We start from the raw sequence: 18,263 nt of genomic DNA, 5'->3' as shown, positions 1-18,263 counted from the left end.
GGACCAAGTGCGACACCCGTGCTCCCCGATCGGCTGGCTGCCTCCAAACCCAGCCTCTGGCCTGATCCCTTTGCTCTGCCACGAACCTTTGGCGAACGGATATACAACGTCATTTGCACATCGACATAATGGTCATTCGAAAACCTCTCCCTGAGCATGCCGACCTCGACTCGGCTGTGCCCCAGCACGTGCGAGATACATGGTCGGGCAGTAACACGGAAGAGGAGGCAATATGGGGGGACGTCGCTCAACACCAGCACGGCCAACACAGTACATCAGGTGGTGACGCACAAGCAGAGGTACCAAACTCCCTGAGACCCGGCGGCGCCGCCAATCTTGCCGACTTTAAGGAAGACGGGAATGTATGGGCTGAAGGCGTCCCCGCGCTGGCCAAGCCAGAAGATCTGGGCGCTGTGCCCGACGTACTCAGGCCCGGCACCAGCCATGGAAAGCAGGCGGCAGACACCGCCAGTCAAAACACTGGGGCAGACCAAGGATCTGTTCCAATACCGGCAGCTCTTCGGCCAGGCCACGGAGTGCCCAAACCCGAGACCAACCCGTTCAAGAGGAAGATGTCCCTGCGCGGCCAGTCGGGGGTCGACAAGCAGACGACAACCGATGTCCCACCCGTTCCCTCCCTTCCATCACTTCCCACCGCGGACTTCCAGCAGCTCAGTATCAACGAGACGGGCGCCAACCCCTGGCAACCAGCGGTGGACGAAAACAAAGCGAGCATGCCCCCAGTTCCGAAGTTACCGGAGCAAGATTCCGTGGGCGATAATGTGTGGGCATCGGCAAAGCCGTCGCGCCAGCCAACGCCTGGGCCGAGGTCTACGTCGCCAGCTCTCTTGTCTTTGCCTTCAGAGGAGGGATCGGCTGGTTGGGAAGAGGAACCCAGAAAACCGGCCAATGCTCCAGGGCAACTCATTAGCACCGGCGATGAGGAAATGCTCGGTGATGCGCATGCGTGGGATGACCTCCGAACCGTCGACAAAGGGAAGGGCCTCGCGCAGCCACCACCAGTACCAAGCAAGGGGGCCGCTGGGGCGGAGGACTGGAATCTAGTTGACGCTGATACCCGGCTTGGACCTCCTTCTAGGCAAAGTAGCTGGGAGAACTTCAGGGACAAAGAGGAGAATGCGAGGAAAACGACCGCCGCGGCGCAGCCGACGGCCCAGGAACCACCAACTCTGCCTCCCCGGACATCGGGCGAGGCGCCAGCACCACCCCCATTATTACCTCCCCGACCGGTGGACGACTCTGAGACGTATCAAATCAAAAACATCACATGGCACGATGGCTCAGCTTCCAAAAATCCCAGGGTATCGCCTATCCTCGTCCAGAATGCAAACGGGCCATGTCCGCTCGTCGCCCTGGTCAATGCCCTGACGCTCACAACACCAGACCAGGCAAACACAGCGCTTGTTGAGGCGCTAAGGTCCCGTGAGCAGGTCAGCTTGGGCCTTCTTCTGGATGCCGTCTTTGACGAGCTGATGTCGGAACGGAGGACGCAACCAGACGTGCCTCTGCCGGACGTGACGGAATTGTATTCCTTTCTCAAGGGCCTACATACCGGCATGAACGTCAACCCACGCTTCATTCCCGCACCGGAGGTCGTCACGGCTTTCAAGCGCACATCGCTCACCCACCTCCACCCAACGGAACGCACCGACATGATCCCGGGGACGTTTGAGCACACGAAGGAGATGGCCCTCTACTCGACCTTTTCAGTACCGCTCATCCACGGCTGGCTGCCCTCCAAGGATGATGCTGTATACGAGGCATTTGCACGGCAGGCAGCGTCGTATGAAGATGCGCAGAACCTGCTATTCAGGGAAGAAGAGCTCGAAGAGAAGCTGTGCAACCATCACGAGGGGCTCACTCCAGAAGAGCAGCAGATCTATCAAGACATCTTGACCATCAAGTCGTTTTTGAGCATATCCGCTACGCAGCTTACTAGGTTTGGCCTGGATGTTATCAAAAAGGCGATGAAGCCTGGTTCTGTGGCTATCCTCTTCCGCAATGACCACTTCTCAACGCTGTATCGACACCCGCAGACGCTGGAGCTGCTCACTCTCGTCACCGACGCCGGATATGCTGGCCACGCCGAGGTCGTGTGGGAGTCTCTCGTCGACGTCAACGGCGAGAGCGCCGAGTTCTTCTCGGGCGACTTCCGCCTCGTCGGCGGCGTCACCCACGACCAGCCGGGTCCTCCCGCGGGCGACCAGGGGGGCAACGACGGATGGACCACCGTGCAGGGCCGCCGGGGCCGTAGCCAGTCGACACAGCAAAACGGCTCCCCGGAACCCCCGCGGTCTCCGCAACACGAGCAGGAAGACCGCGATCTTGCCCTAGCGCTGCAGCTGCAAGAGGAAGAGGACGCGCGCGCCCACGCCGAGCAAGAGCGCCGCCGCCGCGAGAGCTTGCTCTCAGAGCAGTACATCGAGCAACAGGCGCGCTCCGGCGCCGGCGCCGGCAACGGCAGAGCAACCACCACCGCGCCGGCAAGCACGGGCGCCCTCCCGGCCAACCAGCAGCGCAACCGCGGCGCCTCGTACAGCTCCGCCTCCCTCGCCTCCACCGCGACCACCACCACAGGCTCCAGCGGCCGACGCACCACCCCGATCCAGCCATCCATCAACCGCACACACCCGCGGCCCGCCTCGGCGTCTGCAGTCACATCGGTCTCCACGCACTCGGCGTCGGGCGCCAACGCCAGCCGTCCCAGCCGGCCGACGACGCAAACTGTGCGTTCGCTTCTACCCCCTCCCACCACCGGCACGAACGCGAACAGGCTGGATGACGATGACGCGCCGCCGAGCTACGAACAGGCTGCCAAACAGCTGCCGTATGTCCCGCCTGCAGGGCACCCGAGCCATCCTACCAGTAGTCCGGCGACTGGTACTGCTGGTGCTTCTTCTTCAGCCTCGAGTTCGGCAGTGCCGCAGCAGTTGGGGAGGGGTGGCAGGCCGCAGCAGGGTGGGAACGGGATGGGGCACGGAATGATGAGTCCGCCCCCGGGGTTCGGTCCGTTTAGGAGAGGGGTGCCGCCGCCTGTTGGGTCTGGCGTTGGGAATGGAAATGGAAATGGTAATGGTGGGAGGGATAGAGAATGTGTTGTTATGTGAGAGTTGAGTCACTTTATGGAGTAAGCTATGTATGTTAGGGATGACATGGTATGGTATGATATGATGATGGGTTTATGGTGTATGTGTCAATGGGATTTGGGCAGTAGCAACGGCAGACGGTGTGAGGGAGTTCGGTTCCTTTTTTTTCTTTCCTTTCTTTTTGACCGGTGGATTGGCGGGAAGTTACTTACTCTATGGGCTGGTAGATGGGTTGCTTGGGCTGGCTGGCGTAGTGTGAGGGACGTGGTGTCGAACAGGTTATCGTTGGGGGTGGTGTTCAATGGGATGACTAAGGTACCTATGAAGCAATAGCTGGTCGGTTGGTTGGGCTTTTGAGTGTCAAGGGGCTTGGTTCAAGGAGAGAAACTTCGTCGACGCTGAAAAGGGAAGTCTGTTTTCAGCCCAGTGTCTCTCCATTTGTTGCTGAGGGTTTCACCGTTGAATCGTCCCTGGGATACCTCACTCTCAGCATCAGTTCTGGAAATGAAGGTCCACGCTGCTTTGCGAACTCTCGCGGTACTCTATACACAGTAGACGGAGCTTGTTTCGAATGGAGGTACACACCTGGGTACTGTACGGATTACGGAATACATTGAACTGTATTGTAACGCTCGTAATTCCACCTCTGCCTTCGCTCCTCTAGCGGCCAGAACGACGATTTCCTCCCGCTATTATATTCACCATGTACACAGTATCGTATAAACGCACTACTGTCTAAAGGTTCCTCAGACGAGTAAGGTAAGACATTACCTACCACAATCGAATCGTAATCTTAGTATAGACTATAGCGTGTTATATACTAGGTACTATGTGCATGTGATCTGATACTTACAATGCAATAGTCACAGTACATAATGCCATCACGATTGTAAAAGTGGGGCATAGCCACTACCCCTGACATCATGCCAGGTTGCTTGGCTCGAACCGCCTCAAGGACGTGCATGGACAAACATTGGACATTGTAACGGTGGTACAGAGGGGGACACGGCGGTTAATAAGTTGACGGGAGTCTCGGCAATCCTGTCCTCCCTCTCATCATCCGGAGCTGCTTTGTTGTTTTTACTCTTTCCAATTGCCCACATACAACGCGAGCGACGAAAACAGTGTGAATTGGTCCTCCCGCGGTGTAAACAACTTCGGATCTGGGAAAACTCATCAGCGGGCCACGTCGGACTCACCCATAGCTCAATTGTGATCAATTAGGTGCAGTCAGACTTTTGGACGTTCAGAAAACAGCGAACTAGAAAGACAAGCATGGCCACCTCAACAGTAGGCCTCATCAACAACTGGCTCCCGCCGAGCCGGGCCAACTACGACCTGATCATCTCCCTCTGGAAATGGTTCCCCGTAGTACGCGAAACCCGTCTTCCCCCCACTCTCTGCCATTCCCATGGAACCCAACTAAACCTCCCGCAGGCCGCCTCTCTCCAATGGCTAATCCCCTGGTACGGGATGGGCAAAACCTCCGTCACGTCCCGCCTCAACCTGCCCGGCCGAGTGGGGTGGCTAGCGATGGAATGCCCGGGCTTCCTCACCCTCCTATACACCCTGCGCACCCTCCCCTCCCAAACCCTGCCGCACCACCTCCTAGCAACCGACGGCCTCCCCTGGCAGAACAAGGTGCTCGCGGGGCTCTTCGTGCTGCACTACACGTACCGCGCCATCCTGTTCCCCTTCCTGCAGCCGTCCATGTCGCCGCTGCACCTGATCATCTTCCTGTCGGGCGTCTCGTTCCAGGTAATCAACGGCCTGGCCATCGGGTCGTGGCTGGGCGGGTACGGCCCGGCCACACAGGCCGACTGGGCCTCGCAGTCCGGCGGCGGGACGATGCAGTTCGCGGTGGGGATCGCGCTGTTCTACGTCGGCCTGGCGGCGAATTACTACCACGACGACGAGCTGCGCGAGATCCGGCGGCGGGCGCAGCGAAGGAATAGGAACGGGAAGGTGGAGAAGCACTACGAGATCCCCCAGGCGGGTTTGTTCAAGGTGATGCTGTACCCGCATTACTTTGTCGAGTGGGTCGAGTGGTTCGGCTTCTGGATGGCGGCCGGGTGGGGGTGTGTGCCGGCGCGGAGTTTCGTGTTGAATGAGGTCGCGGCCATGCTGCCGAGGGCCGTCAAGGGGAAGAAGTGGTATGTCGACAGGTTCGGCGAGGAGAAGGTGAAGGGGCGGTGGGCTGTGATTCCGGGGATCTGGTAGGGGAACGTGTGGTATGATAGTATGGTTTGGTCGACGGAGCTGGTATGAGGATGAGTTAGTGGGTAGGCTTGTGATGTTACTTTTTCACGACACTGATTCCTCTCTGGGTTGCTCTGACGTTGAGCATGCTCTATGCTTCGCTGGGAGTGGTAGAACTTAATGGTACATGTACCTGCAGCCAGTCCTGGTGCAGTCCAGGCAGGCTTCGTCCATCAATGCTTTTCAGGCTCCGAACAGGCTGGTAGGGATGCACATACTGCTATGACGCCTTGTAAACACACAAAGAAAATATACACATCGCCATGGAGGTAGAGAGACCCCTCGAGTGATGAGAAACACAAACGCCTCCTATGCCATTCCGTCCGTTCCCTATCGTCTCATTCTCGGCAGCAGACGCTTCGAGCCCACTATGGGGAACCATTCTGCCACGCCATTCCAACCCAAAGAACCCCATTCATCCGCATCCACCAGGTGCAATACCCCCAGCTCGTGATCGTAAAGCGACCGACTCCCCCTACTCCTGGCTAATATCCGGCCCCGATATTTGCCTCGTGGGTGCCGGGGGTGGGGGCGCCGGCGGCGGCGGACTTCCCGGTCCCGCACCGTCACCAGGCGCACCAGGCAGCGGCGGGATCAAGCCAGGCTCAATAGGCTCTGTAGGCTTGGGCACTGCCATCGGCCCAGGCGGAATGGAGATGCGGCCCTCTAGCTTCTCACCGCGGATGACCTTCTCGACCTCGGCACGGTCAAGCGTCTCGTACTCTACAAGGGCCTTGGCAAGGAGATCGAGCTCCTTCCTCTTGGAAACCAGTAGAGCGCGAGCACGCGCATAAGACTCGTCCAGCAACCTCTTCACTTCGGCCTCGACCATTGCGCGCGTCTCGGAGCTCAGCCGATCGTACGCGCGAAGGTACTCGACAGGGCCAAGACGCTCAGACATGCCGAGCTGGCCCACCATCTGCCAGGCCGTCCGGGTGGCCGAGTCCAGATCCTGAACGTCGGTTAGCGTTTGAAAGATGAGAATAAAATTGAAGATTTAGAGAGAATTACGCACCGAATGGACGCCACTAGTCACATACTCATTGCCGTAGACAATCTCCTCGGCAACCTTGCCACCCATGGCGCGGTCAATGATACTCAAGTAGTCGCGGACGGTATATGAGTACTTGTCCATCTCGGGAAGGAAGGCCGTGTGGCCAAGGCTTTGGCCGCGCGGGAGGATAGTGACCTTGTAGAGCTCGAACGCGTTGGGCTTGGAGTAGTAGGCAACCAGGGCGTGGCCGGCCTCGTGGTACGCCGTCATCTCCTTCTCCTTGGGCGTGATGACCATGCTCCTCTTCTCGGCACCCATGATCACCTTGTCCTTGGCCCACTCGAAATGCGTCTGCAGAACGGAGTTGGCCTTGGCCTTGCTAGCACGGATAGCCGCCTGGTTGACAATGTTCTCGAGCTCGGCACCAGACAAGCCCGAGGTGCGGGCAGCAATAGCTTCAAGGTTGACGTCGGGACCCATCTTGATCTTCTTTGCGTGGTGGCGCAGGATGGCGATCCGGCCACGGACGTCGGGGAGGGAGACGACGACGTGGCGATCAAAGCGGCCAGGCCGGGTAAGCGCTTTATCGAGTGACTCGGGGAAGTTGGTGGCGGCCAGAATGATGACTCCGCTGTTCTGGGCGAAGCCGTCCATCTCGGTAAGTAATTGATTCAGTGTCTGCCGGACGTAGGTGGCATCGCGCGAGTTGCGTCGGCCACCAATAGCGTCCAGTTCATCGATGAAGACAATGGAAGGAGACTTCGATTTAGCCGCATTGAAGAGCTCGCGAACGCGCTTAGCACCGACACCGACGTAGATCTCGTCGAACTCGCTACCGGACATGAAGAAGAACGGCACGCCAGCCTCGCCGGCGACCGCCCGAGCCAGTAGGGTCTTGCCAGTGCCCGGGGGACCAACCAGCAGGACACCCTTGGGAAGCTTGCCGCCGAGGTTGCTGAACTTATCAGGATTCCGCAGAAAGTCGACCAGCTCCTGGAGTTCTTCCTTAGCTTCGTCGCAGCCGTGCACGTCAGCAAAGCGGGCTTTCTGGTTCTCCGCTTTCGCCTCGATGCCGTCAACCTTGCTGCCTGGTCGCTTGAACGTCGTCATGCCCTCCACGACCATGGTGACGATAACCAAGCTGAGGTAAGCGCAGAGACCGAACCAAAGGAGAAACCGGATCCAGCGAAGAGCAGACGAACCAAACGTCTCGTCGACGATGACGTGCAGAGGTCCGTTCTTAGCGCCGTTGCCTGTCGAGAATGCCATGTTGCCGCCGGTGCGATGGGCCGCAACCGCCTGACCGACCATCTGCAGTCCGGTGGGGGTAAGCCCAGAAGCATTGGCAGTCGAATCGCCGAGAGAGTTCACAGTCGTACTACCGTTGATCATCGAGAGCGCCTTTTGGTAAGCCTCGTCCGTAGCCTCGTTGGTTGCAAACCGGCCTAGCACACACGTTAGCACATTGTGGGTAGAGAATCCGGGTTGACAAGATATGAAGTACCAGACTGGTAGCGCTCAACAACAATTGCAGGCATGTTCGCCTTCAAGAGCAGCTGATAGAACGAGTTTTGGGCGGTGGCGCTGTTGGGGTTCCGGTTGGCAGCAGCCTCGCGGTTAGCGAGGAGGTCGCGGGGGACGCCACCGGTGCCAAAGCGCCGAGTCTGAATGTTCCGAGAGAAGGGCTGACTATCGATCCAGGTGAACTGCTGCATGCGGCTCGGCTGGTAGGTGCTCATCGACCGGAAGCCGGGGAGCGTAGTCAACGGGCGGGCCATCAGAGCCGCGTAGGAGCGGCGCATGAGCGGATTCGCCATGTTGATAGAGGTCCTTGAGCTGTTCAATACTTCGGAGAAGATGTTGACGGGCGATGCATTTGCGAGGCGGCGGTCGAGGAAGGGTGACGAGACCATCGCATCCCGGAGGAATTCGGGCAGCTCGGTTTTCGTCTGGGTCGCCGCATTCCTCGGCGCTTGGGTAGAGATACCGTCCTTGACATGTTGATTCGCTGTCGCCACCGGCGACTTGCCCGCCGGGGTATAGTTTGGTCGGGTTCTTGAGGTTGCACCGCCGTAGGTTGAGCTTCTCCAGGGGATTGCGAGGGTGTTCGCGAGCGACGGCCACAAATCGGACGTCGCGGCCGCGATACTCTGGAGAGGGGCTGTCAGCTTTAGGCGAAGAGAACCTTTGCTTTACAAAATTGACTCACCGGCAACCCACTTGCGTGGAAAGCCATGATGTTGCGCGGCTGTCTGCCCCCGAAGTGTCAGATGCGGGATGCAGATGCAGAGCGAAGAGGTGATGCAAGGGCCACCGAAATGTTGGGACGACCAGGCATTGGCGGGCAGGTGTCAGGCTTGGCGAAGCGACCTCCCCGGTTTCGCCCCGATATCTCACGTGATGTGGCGTTAAATTGCTGCGTCGCCTGCCCAGGTGGGCAGTCGCGTCGCGAGTATTCATGCCTTAGACTTTCGTGCCAGTGAGATTTGACAACGGTTTTATAAGGAACCAGAGATACCGAGAAGCCACGCATATGTGCTACAAGTTTGCATGTCACAGCAAGCCTGACGGTTTTAGACGATTTTCATCTCCCCTCAAAATACAGGCTTCAGTTGTTAACTCATCATGAACCGCTCAATTGAGCAGGCGCTCTTGTCGCTGCTGCCCACTCATAACTCCGAGCTGCCGCCGCCTCTCGCGGACCTGGCCAGCTCCCTGCTCGCGCAATCCCGCCATCGCGCGAGCATCCTCAAGGCAGAGGAGGAAATCGCCCGACCATACGCGTGCGCACACCTGGCATGCGACAGGCTCAAGACCACGCTCAACCTCCCACCCATCGCCCCGCGGCCGCCAATCCCCCCGCGCATCTACAAGCGGCTGTACAACCACCTGGACAAGATCCTGCCCGCTCCCTCTTCCACTCCAAGCCGCAGCACACCGGGCGGCGCTCTGGGTCTGGGGGGCAGCGGACGCACACGAACCCCCGGCTCCAAGCTGCGCGAGCAGCAGCACATCCTGGGCACCTCCCCCTGGCCAACAAGTTAAGACAGACACCCAGCAAGGATAAATCCCTCTCCCAGTTCCGTAACAACTCCACAGCAGCAGCAGCAACAACAACAACATCTGTACCGGACACCCCTTCCAAAAAGCGCACCGGATCAAAAAACAACAACAGCAGTATCAACGACTCAGTCAACCTCCCGCGCTGGATCCGCCCAACCCTGCGCCTCCTCCTTACCCGCCTCGGCCCAGCCCACATCGGCCCCGTGGTCGCGACCGGTCTGGAATCCATCATCACGCCGCGCGGCAAACTCACCGCCGACGCCTGGGTGCGGGACAACTTAGCGGCCGTGGTGGGCGGGCTATACGTCTACGTCTGGCGGGGCGTGACCTGGCCGGTGGCAGGAGAGAAGGTGGATCGGGCGCGGTATGTCAAGTTCCGGAATGAAGTCGCTTCCTGTCTTGGGGTGGCGAGGGGTCAAGTCGAGATTCCTCGGAATAGGGATGACGATGATGAGAAGGAGGAAGCGTGGGAGGGGTGGGGGAAGGTTACGGGGAAGGAGTTGGATGAGGCGGTGCTGACGGGGAATCGGCACGGGTGGTTTGACATGGAGTGGGTGAAGGGGGTTGGGGATTTGGTGGAGAGGGAGAGGGCTAGAGCGGAGGAGGATGCGGATGCGGACGTGGAAGAGGAGGAGAGGATAGCGGCGGTGCAGATTAGCCGGCCGGATACCATGTTTCAGGAGAGGTATGATTACCTGAGCGAGCGGAAGAGGAAGGCGTATGCCGAGTGGAAGGAGGGGGCCTTGAAGCGGATCAAGGAGCTAGAGGCGCGGTAGACCCGGCAGGGGAGATGACTCGGGGGAGCGTTGTGGTCAGAAAACATGTCTACCACTATCTATCACCCAACCAAACCGACAACCTCACGCACCGAGCTTCTTCAAACTCTCCACCGTGTCTACGACACACTTCTCAAACGGAGTCCACTCGATCCCCAGCAACCGCGTCGTCGCCGAGTTGTCAAACTTGTACCGCTCCCCTTCGGCCGGCAGCTCCCCGCCTTTCGTCTGCTCCGTCGGCAGCCGGTCCGCATACTCGGGGAAACGCCTCCTCACAATCTGCGCCAGCTCCGCGTTACTGAACAGCCCGGCCGTGGTGAACAGCCTCTTCCCGCCGGCCTCGGGCGCCTCCAAGCCGGCCTTGACATGCGCCGCCGCAACGTCGCGCACGTCGATCCAGATCACCGCCGCCCCCGTGCTCGGCACCTCCTCCTTCCACTTCCCCCGCAGAAGATCCACCACCCGCTCATTACTCGTGTTGACCGCATCCAAGCTCCCCACGTTGTGCTGCAGGACGGGACCGAAAACCATGGGCGGGTTGACCGTGACCAGATCGAACTTGGCGCCACTCGCGGGGTCGCGCACAAACTCCCACGCGGCCCTCTCGGCCAGCGTCTTGCTCGCGCGGTACGCCGTGGCGGGCGAGCGGTGGATGTCAGCCAGCGTGACCGGGTTCCACGAGGCTTCCGAGAAGGTGTGGCTGCCGTCCGCGATGTGCGCCTCGTCCAGGATGGCCGCGAAGGACGAGGTCACCACGACGCGGCGCACGGTCGGCGCCGACCGCGCGATGGCGCGCAGGATGGAGGTCGTGCCGATCACGGCCGGGTCGATCAGTTCCTTTTTGGCGTCCGCTGTTTTTATGGGCGAAGGAGAGGGGAGGGGTTAGTTACATCTTATTTGAGAGAAAAGGGGGGGAAGGGGGAAAAGGGGGAAATGGGGTGGGGGAAAACGCACTCCACTTGAAATGGAAGGGGGATGCCGTGTGCAGGACGACTTCGAGCCCGGGAGTCTTGACCACCTCGTCAAAGGCGTCGGGCTGGGCGATGTCGGGGACGATGGCGACGGCGAGATCGCCCGAGGCGGCTTGCGACGGGTAGGCTTCGCGGATCTTGGCGGCCTTTTCCTCGCTGCGGACGGTCGTCACGACGCTGTGGCCTTTGGCGAGGAGCTGGTCAAGGACGTGGGCTGTGCACATGTCAGCCAAATCCACTTCCCTCCCTCCGGCGAGGGATTCCGAGTGTTGTTTTGGAACTTACCGGCAATGAAGCCGGAGCCACCTACGGTACTCATGTATCAGTTATTTCCCCGTCCGTCCCCAAGAGTGGGTAAGTCACTACAAGCGCTCACCTGTCAAAAGAACCTTGGTCATCGTTGTTGCTTTGCTGTACTATCCCGTCAGGAAGAGATTGGATGTCGAGGCACAGAATACCTTAGGTATACAGCGCAGAGTCCCGAGCGGCAGCAACCTGTTCCAATGCAGAACGAACCTCATATATACCTTCCATCATTCCATGGGCATACGACATTGTCAACCCCGCTTAGCAGCCCCTCTTCGGTACCTAGTGAGTGGGGGTTGAACTTCAGAGAGCTACCTTACACGCTGGCGGCGAGTGTTCGGGTTTAGTAACTCCGATGAGCGGACTCGTGCTTGCCGTATGTGCGCTGTAAACTGTAAAAGTTTATTAAACCCCTGATTATCTCCGGCACCGCCAGCCGAGCCGCAGATTTCGTGTGTTGCTTATAATGTATTACACGACGTACTTGCACCATGTCTGGTTATGACAGTCTGTCGAGAGCGAAACGGGTGACGTCAGCGGTAAACATGTTTGCCAGTGGAATAACAGGATAGTCCGAGTCGGCACTGCAACCTGACGGGAACCACAGATCACTCAGTAAGCCTCCCCCCGAAGTCCTTGCGTAATAAGTAAGGCGGAAGAAAGAACTCGGTACGGCTGGGTACTGTAACCAGGCCCCGAAGTAATGAAGGAACCCGATTCCCTGAACACTCTACTCTTCAGGAGAGAGTCTGGAACGGACAAGCCTAGGGAGGTACCCTGCCATGGAAGGACGACGTCCACAACCAAATTTGATATTGGAAACATTAAACGCGCAGCACACCCGACCCATTTTTTTAAAGTATCCTGGCGGGCACTGGCCTCCATGTTGAATACGTTAACTGATCGTGGCGTCACAGATTCGATGTCTCTCGGATCAATGATAAAAAGCAATACTACACTACAAAAATCCAGCCTCCCCTTTCCCATCTTAACACCCCAACCCCGAAGCAAAAGAAGTTCTCTATCCCATCATGATGATGCCAAAGCCGGAATCCGAGTACCATCAACCCACCTCCTACCCAGGCACACACACACACCCCAACCCTACCCTAGGTACAAATAACCCGTGCACAAACCGTTACCCTACTTTACTCAGTTGTATCCATAGCCTCGGCATCCGCAGCCCTGGCTTTCGCCCTCTTCTCCGCCTTCCACGCCTCAATCCTCTCCTTGAGCTCCACATCGGGCACGACATCATCCACCGTCATCGGCTGCCTGGTATACGGGTCCTTGGGGTCGCTCAGCAAGTGCTGCACGATCGTCGACCGATCGACGACATGCTTCGACGGCAGGATCACGGGCTCGTTCATGAGGATGCCCATGATGGGATCCTCGAACTCCGGGGGCACGTCGTCGTACTCCAGCTCGTAGCGGTCTAGCGCCTCCTTTGCGCTCGCGAACTGGGCCGCCAGCACCTCCCACGCCTGGATGTCCTGCTCGTCCTTGAGGTGCTTGCTGCGGAGGATGTGGGCGGTCGCCGACATGGTGGACGGCTTGTAGGACCGGCCGTCGGCGGCCACAGCCTCGACAAAGGCCTGGGAGGAGCCCAGGTTGATGTAGATGTCGACCAGCTCCGGGAGGAGCGTTTTTGGGTTGAAGAAGTACTTCTCCGGGTTTTCGACCTTCAGCATCTTGGACTTGGGCCCCGTCAGGATGTCGAGGTTGTAGTCGAGCATACCGGCCAGCCGCTGGACGATCTCGGGCATGGTGAAGGCCTCGCCGAGCGTCGTGGTGAAGAGCTTCATCATGCTGACTGTTTCGTTGGCCAGTTGCATGTAGGACTGTGCTTGGCCCTCTGCAGTGCGCAGCTCCTCCTCGGTCTTCTCGCGGTCCTGTTGGGACATGTTTGGGTCCCTCAACTTCATCTGCAAGTCGTGGATCTTGGGAAACTTGCTCAAGCCTTCGTCCAACACGTAGGTAGCGTCGTTCATCAGCAGGTTGACGAAGCGGACGAAGAATGCCCGGTTCGATCTGCATTTGGTGTCAGCTGGAAACAGCAACTTCCCAGCTGCGTCGGATAACCCAACTCACCTGCTCGACTGAACCAGCTGCTGCCGGTACAAGTCATTGGGCCAGACACACTTAATTACCTGGAAGATCTCGTACCGTATGTTGAACTTGTCGTAGAACTGCGTGTGGGCGCCCGTCGACTCGCACTCAATGTAAAACTTCATGACCGCATGCAGGAGGTAGTCGTTGGCGAACTTGGTGTTAGTCATGAGATCGCCCAATACGCCCTTCTTAAGGTGATATGTGGGCCACGTCCCTTGGAAGAGCAGCGTGACGAGCGACGACTTCAGATAGGGGTTCTTGACATATTCCGACGACTCCAGGAAGGTGATGCAGAGTGCAATCATCTCGTCGCCGGCCGCCGTGAGAATGATCTGCGGAAGATGGCGGAAGACGAACTTGAAGTTGTCCACTATATCCTGCAGGGCATACTCCGGCAGGCACTTGAACGCGTCGGGCTGGTCTGCCGGCAGCGGAAGCCGCAGCGGCTTGTCCGGAGTGTACTCTGTCTGGCTGGCTACTCTTAGCAGCCAGACCGTCACATACCGCATAAACTGCAGCGATCGGGTCTGCATCTTCTGCTCGAGCAGGACTCCCTCGATGGAAAGCCTCAAGGCGACGGCCCGTTCCAGGACATTCGTGTGGCGCTTGAGAGCTGCTTCTAGTACCACAAGCTGCTCGGGCCGACTGGCAAGCTTGTGGCGCTCTGCCTCCATCATGGCGATGCTCTTCTCGTAATACTTGATCTCTCTGTCGAGAGTCTTCATCTTGGCGTTTGCCGCCTCGCTGCCGTAGTGGTGCGCGGCGAGCGTCAAGAAAAAGACCTCCGTGATGAAATTCGACTCCCCATCTACCTTGTTCGCGTAGAAGGAATCCGACTGCGCCTGGTCCGCGTTCAGCTTCGTCTCGTCCTTGATGTCAATCCTCGGATTTCTCCTAAAGTAGTTGACATCGATGCGGCCCACTTTCGAGAAGGTGCTGTCCATGAAGGGCTCGCATAGACAGTCTAGGATGACAGTCACGTTCATCATGAAGCCGTCCGACGAGACCTCCCGGTGGTCGACCTGCATGGCGCGCCGCTTGTGGTTGACGTTCATGATGTAGGCGAACCAGTCCAGCACCTTGTTTCGGGCCTCGGGACTTGCGCGGATGAAGGCGTTGACGATCGTCCTAAGATCGGACTGGTGCGCCCCGAGGGACATCTGGAGAGCATCCTGCGATGTCTTGATGCGCCCTTTGTCCATCGTCCTCGGCCCTGGAAAATACACTGCGGTCACCTCTGGCTGGAGAGGGGATATCCTGAAGAAAGGTCCGAGGATGGTGTTCTTCTCGATCCCGGGTGCTGACTGCGCCATTTGGAAGCACGGATGCTGTGTCAAGGCATTGAGCAGAGGCGGGAATCTCGAGTATGTTAAGAGTGCCTAACAAAAGATCAGCGACGGAGAGAAGGCCATCCAGTCCATCCTGCCCACTCACGTTGACGCAAGGCTTATAATCATCGTTCATGGACATGGTAGCGAGTTTGCTACTGATGTCCGCCATAGCCTTGGTGAACAGCGGGGCAATAGTCTCGTCCTCATCCAGGCGAGCCACAGCCTCCGCAAAGAAGTCCATGCACAGGCCATTTTCACTCTCGACCTCGTGCAACAGATACGGCACCAATGAATCGTGCTGTGGGTTCGCCTCGCGACTTGAAGTGGCACATAGATAGTCAGCGCCAGGGACGCAAGTCTCGTCAGAAATCAGCCAGCCTCACCTGAACAGCTCGGGCACCGTCAGCGCAAAGATGCAGTTGCTGAAGCACAACCGCCGCGCCTCCTTCAGCAACGCCTCCTTCTCCGGGGCGGGAGCACGCAGCACCTTAAGCGTCCTAGTCACCCGCTTCCAGCAGGGCAGCAGGTAATCCAACAGCGGCCGGTCGGCAGGCCACGCCGTCGCCGCCTCCATGATCGCTTCCTCCACGCGGCCGGCCGACAGCTTGAGCGGCGCGCCCTCGTCCGCCAGCTCCTGGCTCAAGTTCGGTAAGAAGGTGAGTTTATGTCCGTGGCTGTCCGTCGCGCGGCTCGGGTCGAGGGTGACGCGGAAGATGGACGACAGTACCCGGTCGCCGTAGTCCTCGATCGTCTCCTGAGCGACCGGGGTGTGCTTCCGGGCCGGCGGCGTCGCTGAGGGCCCGTCAACATCTGATGCTCGTCTTTTCGCTCCAGGCTCCTTCTCGATGTTACTACCTGGTCTGCTGCTGCCCGCACTGCCGGCAGTCTGTGGGGCGGCGGAGGCGGCGGGAGTGATGTTGATTTTTGGGCGGATCTCTGACGGCACGGGCTTCTCGGACTCGTTTATCGCGGCCTTCTCTTGAGCGGGTATTGACGAGGCGGCGCCCGAGCCGGACGGTGTCTCAGTGCTGGGCGACCCCGCCGTTCCTGTTGCGGCTGACGCCGGGGGTCCGCCGAGCTTGGCCAGCCGTCTCCGGCGGATCTGCTCCATCGTTTCTTGGTCCGGCGCATCGGGCGTCGACGGCGGCGGTGGCTGTTCGTTCGGATCCATCTTGTTGATCGTCGACGTTGATGTTCGGGAATTAGCGTGTCGAGGACGACAGGGGAAGTTGGTAAGGGAAGTTGAAGGAAATCGCCGGGACCGATAAGGCTGAGACCGGGGGGGGGGGGGGGGTCAGAATGTTGCCCGAAGCTTCCAAACCTTAAGAACCCGGTCGGGGTTGTATTACGGCGGGGTAAAAGTTACAACGCCCCAAGCTAAGTCGGTTGGAATCTTGCTGTAACCTACCAGTGCCTGCTCACAGTCACAGTCGTGTCAGTGCAGCGGCTCAGCGTGCGGGCTGGGGATCGAAAATGACGTATTACTAATCTGGTTCCAAGTCTTATCGCTAGGAGTAACAGTACCACTTCTCGAGCACTTTTATCAAGATCGATGTTAACGACGGGTGTTGCACTCACAACAGGTGTAGGCAGTGACAACTCTACCTCACTAAATATAGATATACTAGTATCATTTAAACAATCACCTCACTAGTTTACTCTAATTCATTATCTAGATTTGGAACTAGGCGGATACCTATTGGCGCTTGATCAACCTATCGACGGTGAACCCCCGGCCCCCCAACGAGCTCAAGCAGCTACGTTCTATGCTCGGCGTTGTAGTAGAGGTCGAGATATGGTGAATAATAGTACTACTATCGGTCCACGCTGGAAGCTCAGCTACAACCCGCCCAAGGTGTATAACAGTGTTGCGTTTGGGGAGAGCATTTGGGTTGGAAGGAGAGTTCGGGAGCGCTACTTTGGGCCGCTGACACAGTTATAACTTGATCAAATAATAAGCTTGCTTTCGTTAAGTCATCTGTTTCGTCAAGTCATCCGATCATATCGTCGTAAGCGCCGATCCATATCCAACTCTTTGCCTCACAACTCTCTAGCCCCAGTCCCAAGCAATTCACATCCACATCTCTAAACCGGCGGCGACCCGGGCAACGGCACCGTCTCAGGCCCACCGGCATCACTCATCGCCACATCTCCCTCTCCATCCCTCCTTTGACTTGAACTCCCCCCTGATATACCCTCGCCATCCTCTTCCTCCCCTCATAATCCTCACTCCCACTCCATTCACTCCCACTGCCCTCCTCCCCCCCTCCAGAACCCCCGCCATTCACCAACCTCAGCGTCTCCTCGAGGATCAAGAACTCGCGCTCCAGCATCTCGGCCCAGTTCTGCACATTGCCAATCTCCTTGACCTTCCCGGCGTGCGTTTCGGCCAGCTTGCCGAGCTTGTCGTTTTCCTTGCGCAGCGCCTCGGTCGCGCGTGCCACGTCTCGCTCCTGCTTCTCGATGGCCGCGTTGTTGGCGTGCAGCAGCCGCGCCCGCGACGTCAGCTCCCGGTCGAACAGGTTGCCGATCGACGCGATCACCGCCGACCGGGCCTGCTCGATCTCCCGCTGGCCCGACGGTCCTGAGAGGGGTCCCGATCCGGACACTGGGTCTGGGCCTGATGTACGTCCTGATAGAGATAGAGGAGACCCCGATCCTAAAATAGGACCTGATCCTGATGGAGGTTCGGATCTTAAGATAGGTTGGCGGGGTGGGAGTGGGGAGGAGGAAGAAGCGATCGTGGTGGATGGTGGGATGGACGAGGAGGAGGGTGTGGTGGGGAGAAGGGTTGTTGCTGTTGTTGTTCTTGTTGTAGTTGAGGTGATGCTTGTGCTGGGAGGATGGGGACGGGAGGTGGTGGATACTGAGACCGAGACAGAGGAGGAGGCGACAGATGGCGGACTGGAAGGCTTGGGCGTGGGCCTGGTGGTTGACCTGGAGAGGAGGGAGGAGAAGATGCTTGCACGCCTATAGGCGCTGCGAGTATTATTGCCCTTGTCTGTAGACGGCGAGAATGCTGTGGCAGTCACGCTGCTGACGGAGGCGGCGGACGGTTGCGCCGGTGTGATGGACGCTGTTGTCAAGGAGATAGGAGCCGCTGCTGAAGAAGGCATCTTGATAACCTCTACCTTGAACTTGGGTACACAACGGAATAAGTCTGAAAAATAACTGGACCCTCAATTGACGGCCCGCAAAGACGCTTATCCACTTGAGCCAAGCGATCCGTTTGCTTGAGCGAGCTCTTAGCTGTTAGTGTTTCGCAGCATGCGATGAGGGATGTCGTGAAATGTGTCGTGATGCGGGGCAGTTGTGTGCTCCGAAGATCTGCAGCTGTTCATCCA

At 58.4% G+C, this 18,263-nt stretch overlaps 7 protein-coding genes across 7 annotated transcripts; 3 read left to right on the top strand and 4 right to left on the bottom strand.

Moving 5' to 3' along the window:
• Positions 1-128: 128 nt before the first annotated feature.
• B0T15DRAFT_512332 (uncharacterized protein) lies at positions 129-3,128 on the top strand (the record flags this gene model as incomplete). The annotated part of the gene is made up of 1 exon (XM_062867975.1): positions 129-3,128. The coding sequence occupies one exon, from the start codon at positions 129-131 to the stop codon at positions 3,126-3,128; it is 3,000 nt and encodes a 999-aa protein (XP_062719919.1).
• A 1,254-nt stretch (positions 3,129-4,382) lies between these two features.
• On the top strand, positions 4,383-5,327 carry B0T15DRAFT_400315 (3-oxo-5-alpha-steroid 4-dehydrogenase-domain-containing protein; the record flags this gene model as incomplete). The annotated part of the gene is made up of 2 exons (XM_062865053.1): positions 4,383-4,478; positions 4,545-5,327. The coding sequence occupies 2 exons, from the start codon at positions 4,383-4,385 to the stop codon at positions 5,325-5,327; spliced, it is 879 nt and encodes a 292-aa protein (XP_062719918.1).
• A 514-nt stretch (positions 5,328-5,841) lies between these two features.
• Positions 5,842-8,596, bottom strand: B0T15DRAFT_399436 (P-loop containing nucleoside triphosphate hydrolase protein; the record flags this gene model as incomplete). The annotated part of the gene is made up of 4 exons (XM_062865007.1): positions 5,842-6,318; positions 6,382-7,805; positions 7,865-8,510; positions 8,570-8,596. 4 exons carry the CDS (start codon positions 8,594-8,596, stop codon positions 5,842-5,844), a joined length of 2,574 nt encoding a protein of 857 aa, XP_062719917.1.
• Positions 8,597-8,985: 389 nt separating this feature from the next.
• On the top strand, positions 8,986-10,199 carry B0T15DRAFT_503455 (origin recognition complex, subunit 6; the record flags this gene model as incomplete). The annotated part of the gene is made up of 2 exons (XM_062867471.1): positions 8,986-9,400; positions 9,460-10,199. The coding sequence occupies 2 exons, from the start codon at positions 8,986-8,988 to the stop codon at positions 10,197-10,199; spliced, it is 1,155 nt and encodes a 384-aa protein (XP_062719916.1).
• An 84-nt stretch (positions 10,200-10,283) lies between these two features.
• B0T15DRAFT_399339 (uncharacterized protein) lies at positions 10,284-11,489 on the bottom strand (the record flags this gene model as incomplete). The annotated part of the gene is made up of 3 exons (XM_062864997.1): positions 10,284-11,050; positions 11,154-11,384; positions 11,456-11,489. The coding sequence occupies 3 exons, from the start codon at positions 11,487-11,489 to the stop codon at positions 10,284-10,286; spliced, it is 1,032 nt and encodes a 343-aa protein (XP_062719915.1).
• Positions 11,490-12,242: 753 nt separating this feature from the next.
• Positions 12,243-16,197, bottom strand: B0T15DRAFT_568125 (ubiquitin elongating factor core-domain-containing protein). The gene is made up of 4 exons (XM_062870747.1): positions 15,303-16,197; positions 15,023-15,236; positions 13,568-14,967; positions 12,243-13,507 (listed from the first exon to the last, which is right to left on the bottom strand). The coding sequence occupies exons 1-4, from the start codon at positions 16,088-16,090 to the stop codon at positions 12,625-12,627; spliced, it is 3,285 nt and encodes a 1,094-aa protein (XP_062719914.1). The 5' UTR covers positions 16,091-16,197; the 3' UTR covers positions 12,243-12,624.
• A 661-nt stretch (positions 16,198-16,858) lies between these two features.
• B0T15DRAFT_535622 (uncharacterized protein) lies at positions 16,859-18,234 on the bottom strand. The gene is made up of 2 exons (XM_062869504.1): positions 17,150-18,234; positions 16,859-17,105 (listed from the first exon to the last, which is right to left on the bottom strand). Exons 1-2 carry the CDS (start codon positions 18,033-18,035, stop codon positions 17,005-17,007), a joined length of 987 nt encoding a protein of 328 aa, XP_062719913.1. The 5' UTR covers positions 18,036-18,234; the 3' UTR covers positions 16,859-17,004.
• Positions 18,235-18,263: the final 29 nt, after the last annotated feature.

The sequence above is a fragment of the Chaetomium strumarium genome (assembly GCF_033439665.1).
Source record: "Chaetomium strumarium strain CBS 333.67 chromosome Unknown B0T15scaffold_5, whole genome shotgun sequence".
NCBI lineage: Eukaryota > Fungi > Ascomycota > Sordariomycetes > Sordariales > Chaetomiaceae > Chaetomium > Chaetomium strumarium.
This window is presented reverse-complemented; position numbering and strand designations above follow the sequence as displayed.

Bases quoted from the DNA above. Each gene is read 5' to 3' on its own strand.
- B0T15DRAFT_535622 (XM_062869504.1), bottom strand. From the start codon at position 18,035: ATGCCTTCTTCAGCAGCGGCTCCTATCTCCTTGACAACAGCGTCCATC. The intron at 17,106-17,149 runs GTGAGGATTATG...AGGGTATATCAG, and splicing joins TGGGAGTGAATGGAGTGGGA to GGGGGAGTTCAAGTCAAAGG.
- B0T15DRAFT_568125 (XM_062870747.1), bottom strand. From the start codon at position 16,090: ATGGATCCGAACGAACAGCCACCGCCGCCGTCGACGCCCGATGCGCCG. The intron at 15,237-15,302 runs GTGAGGCTGGCT...TGCCACTTCAAG, and splicing joins ACGGTGCCCGAGCTGTTCAG to TCGCGAGGCGAACCCACAGC. The intron at 14,968-15,022 runs GTGAGTGGGCAG...ATCTTTTGTTAG, and splicing joins ATTATAAGCCTTGCGTCAAC to GCACTCTTAACATACTCGAG.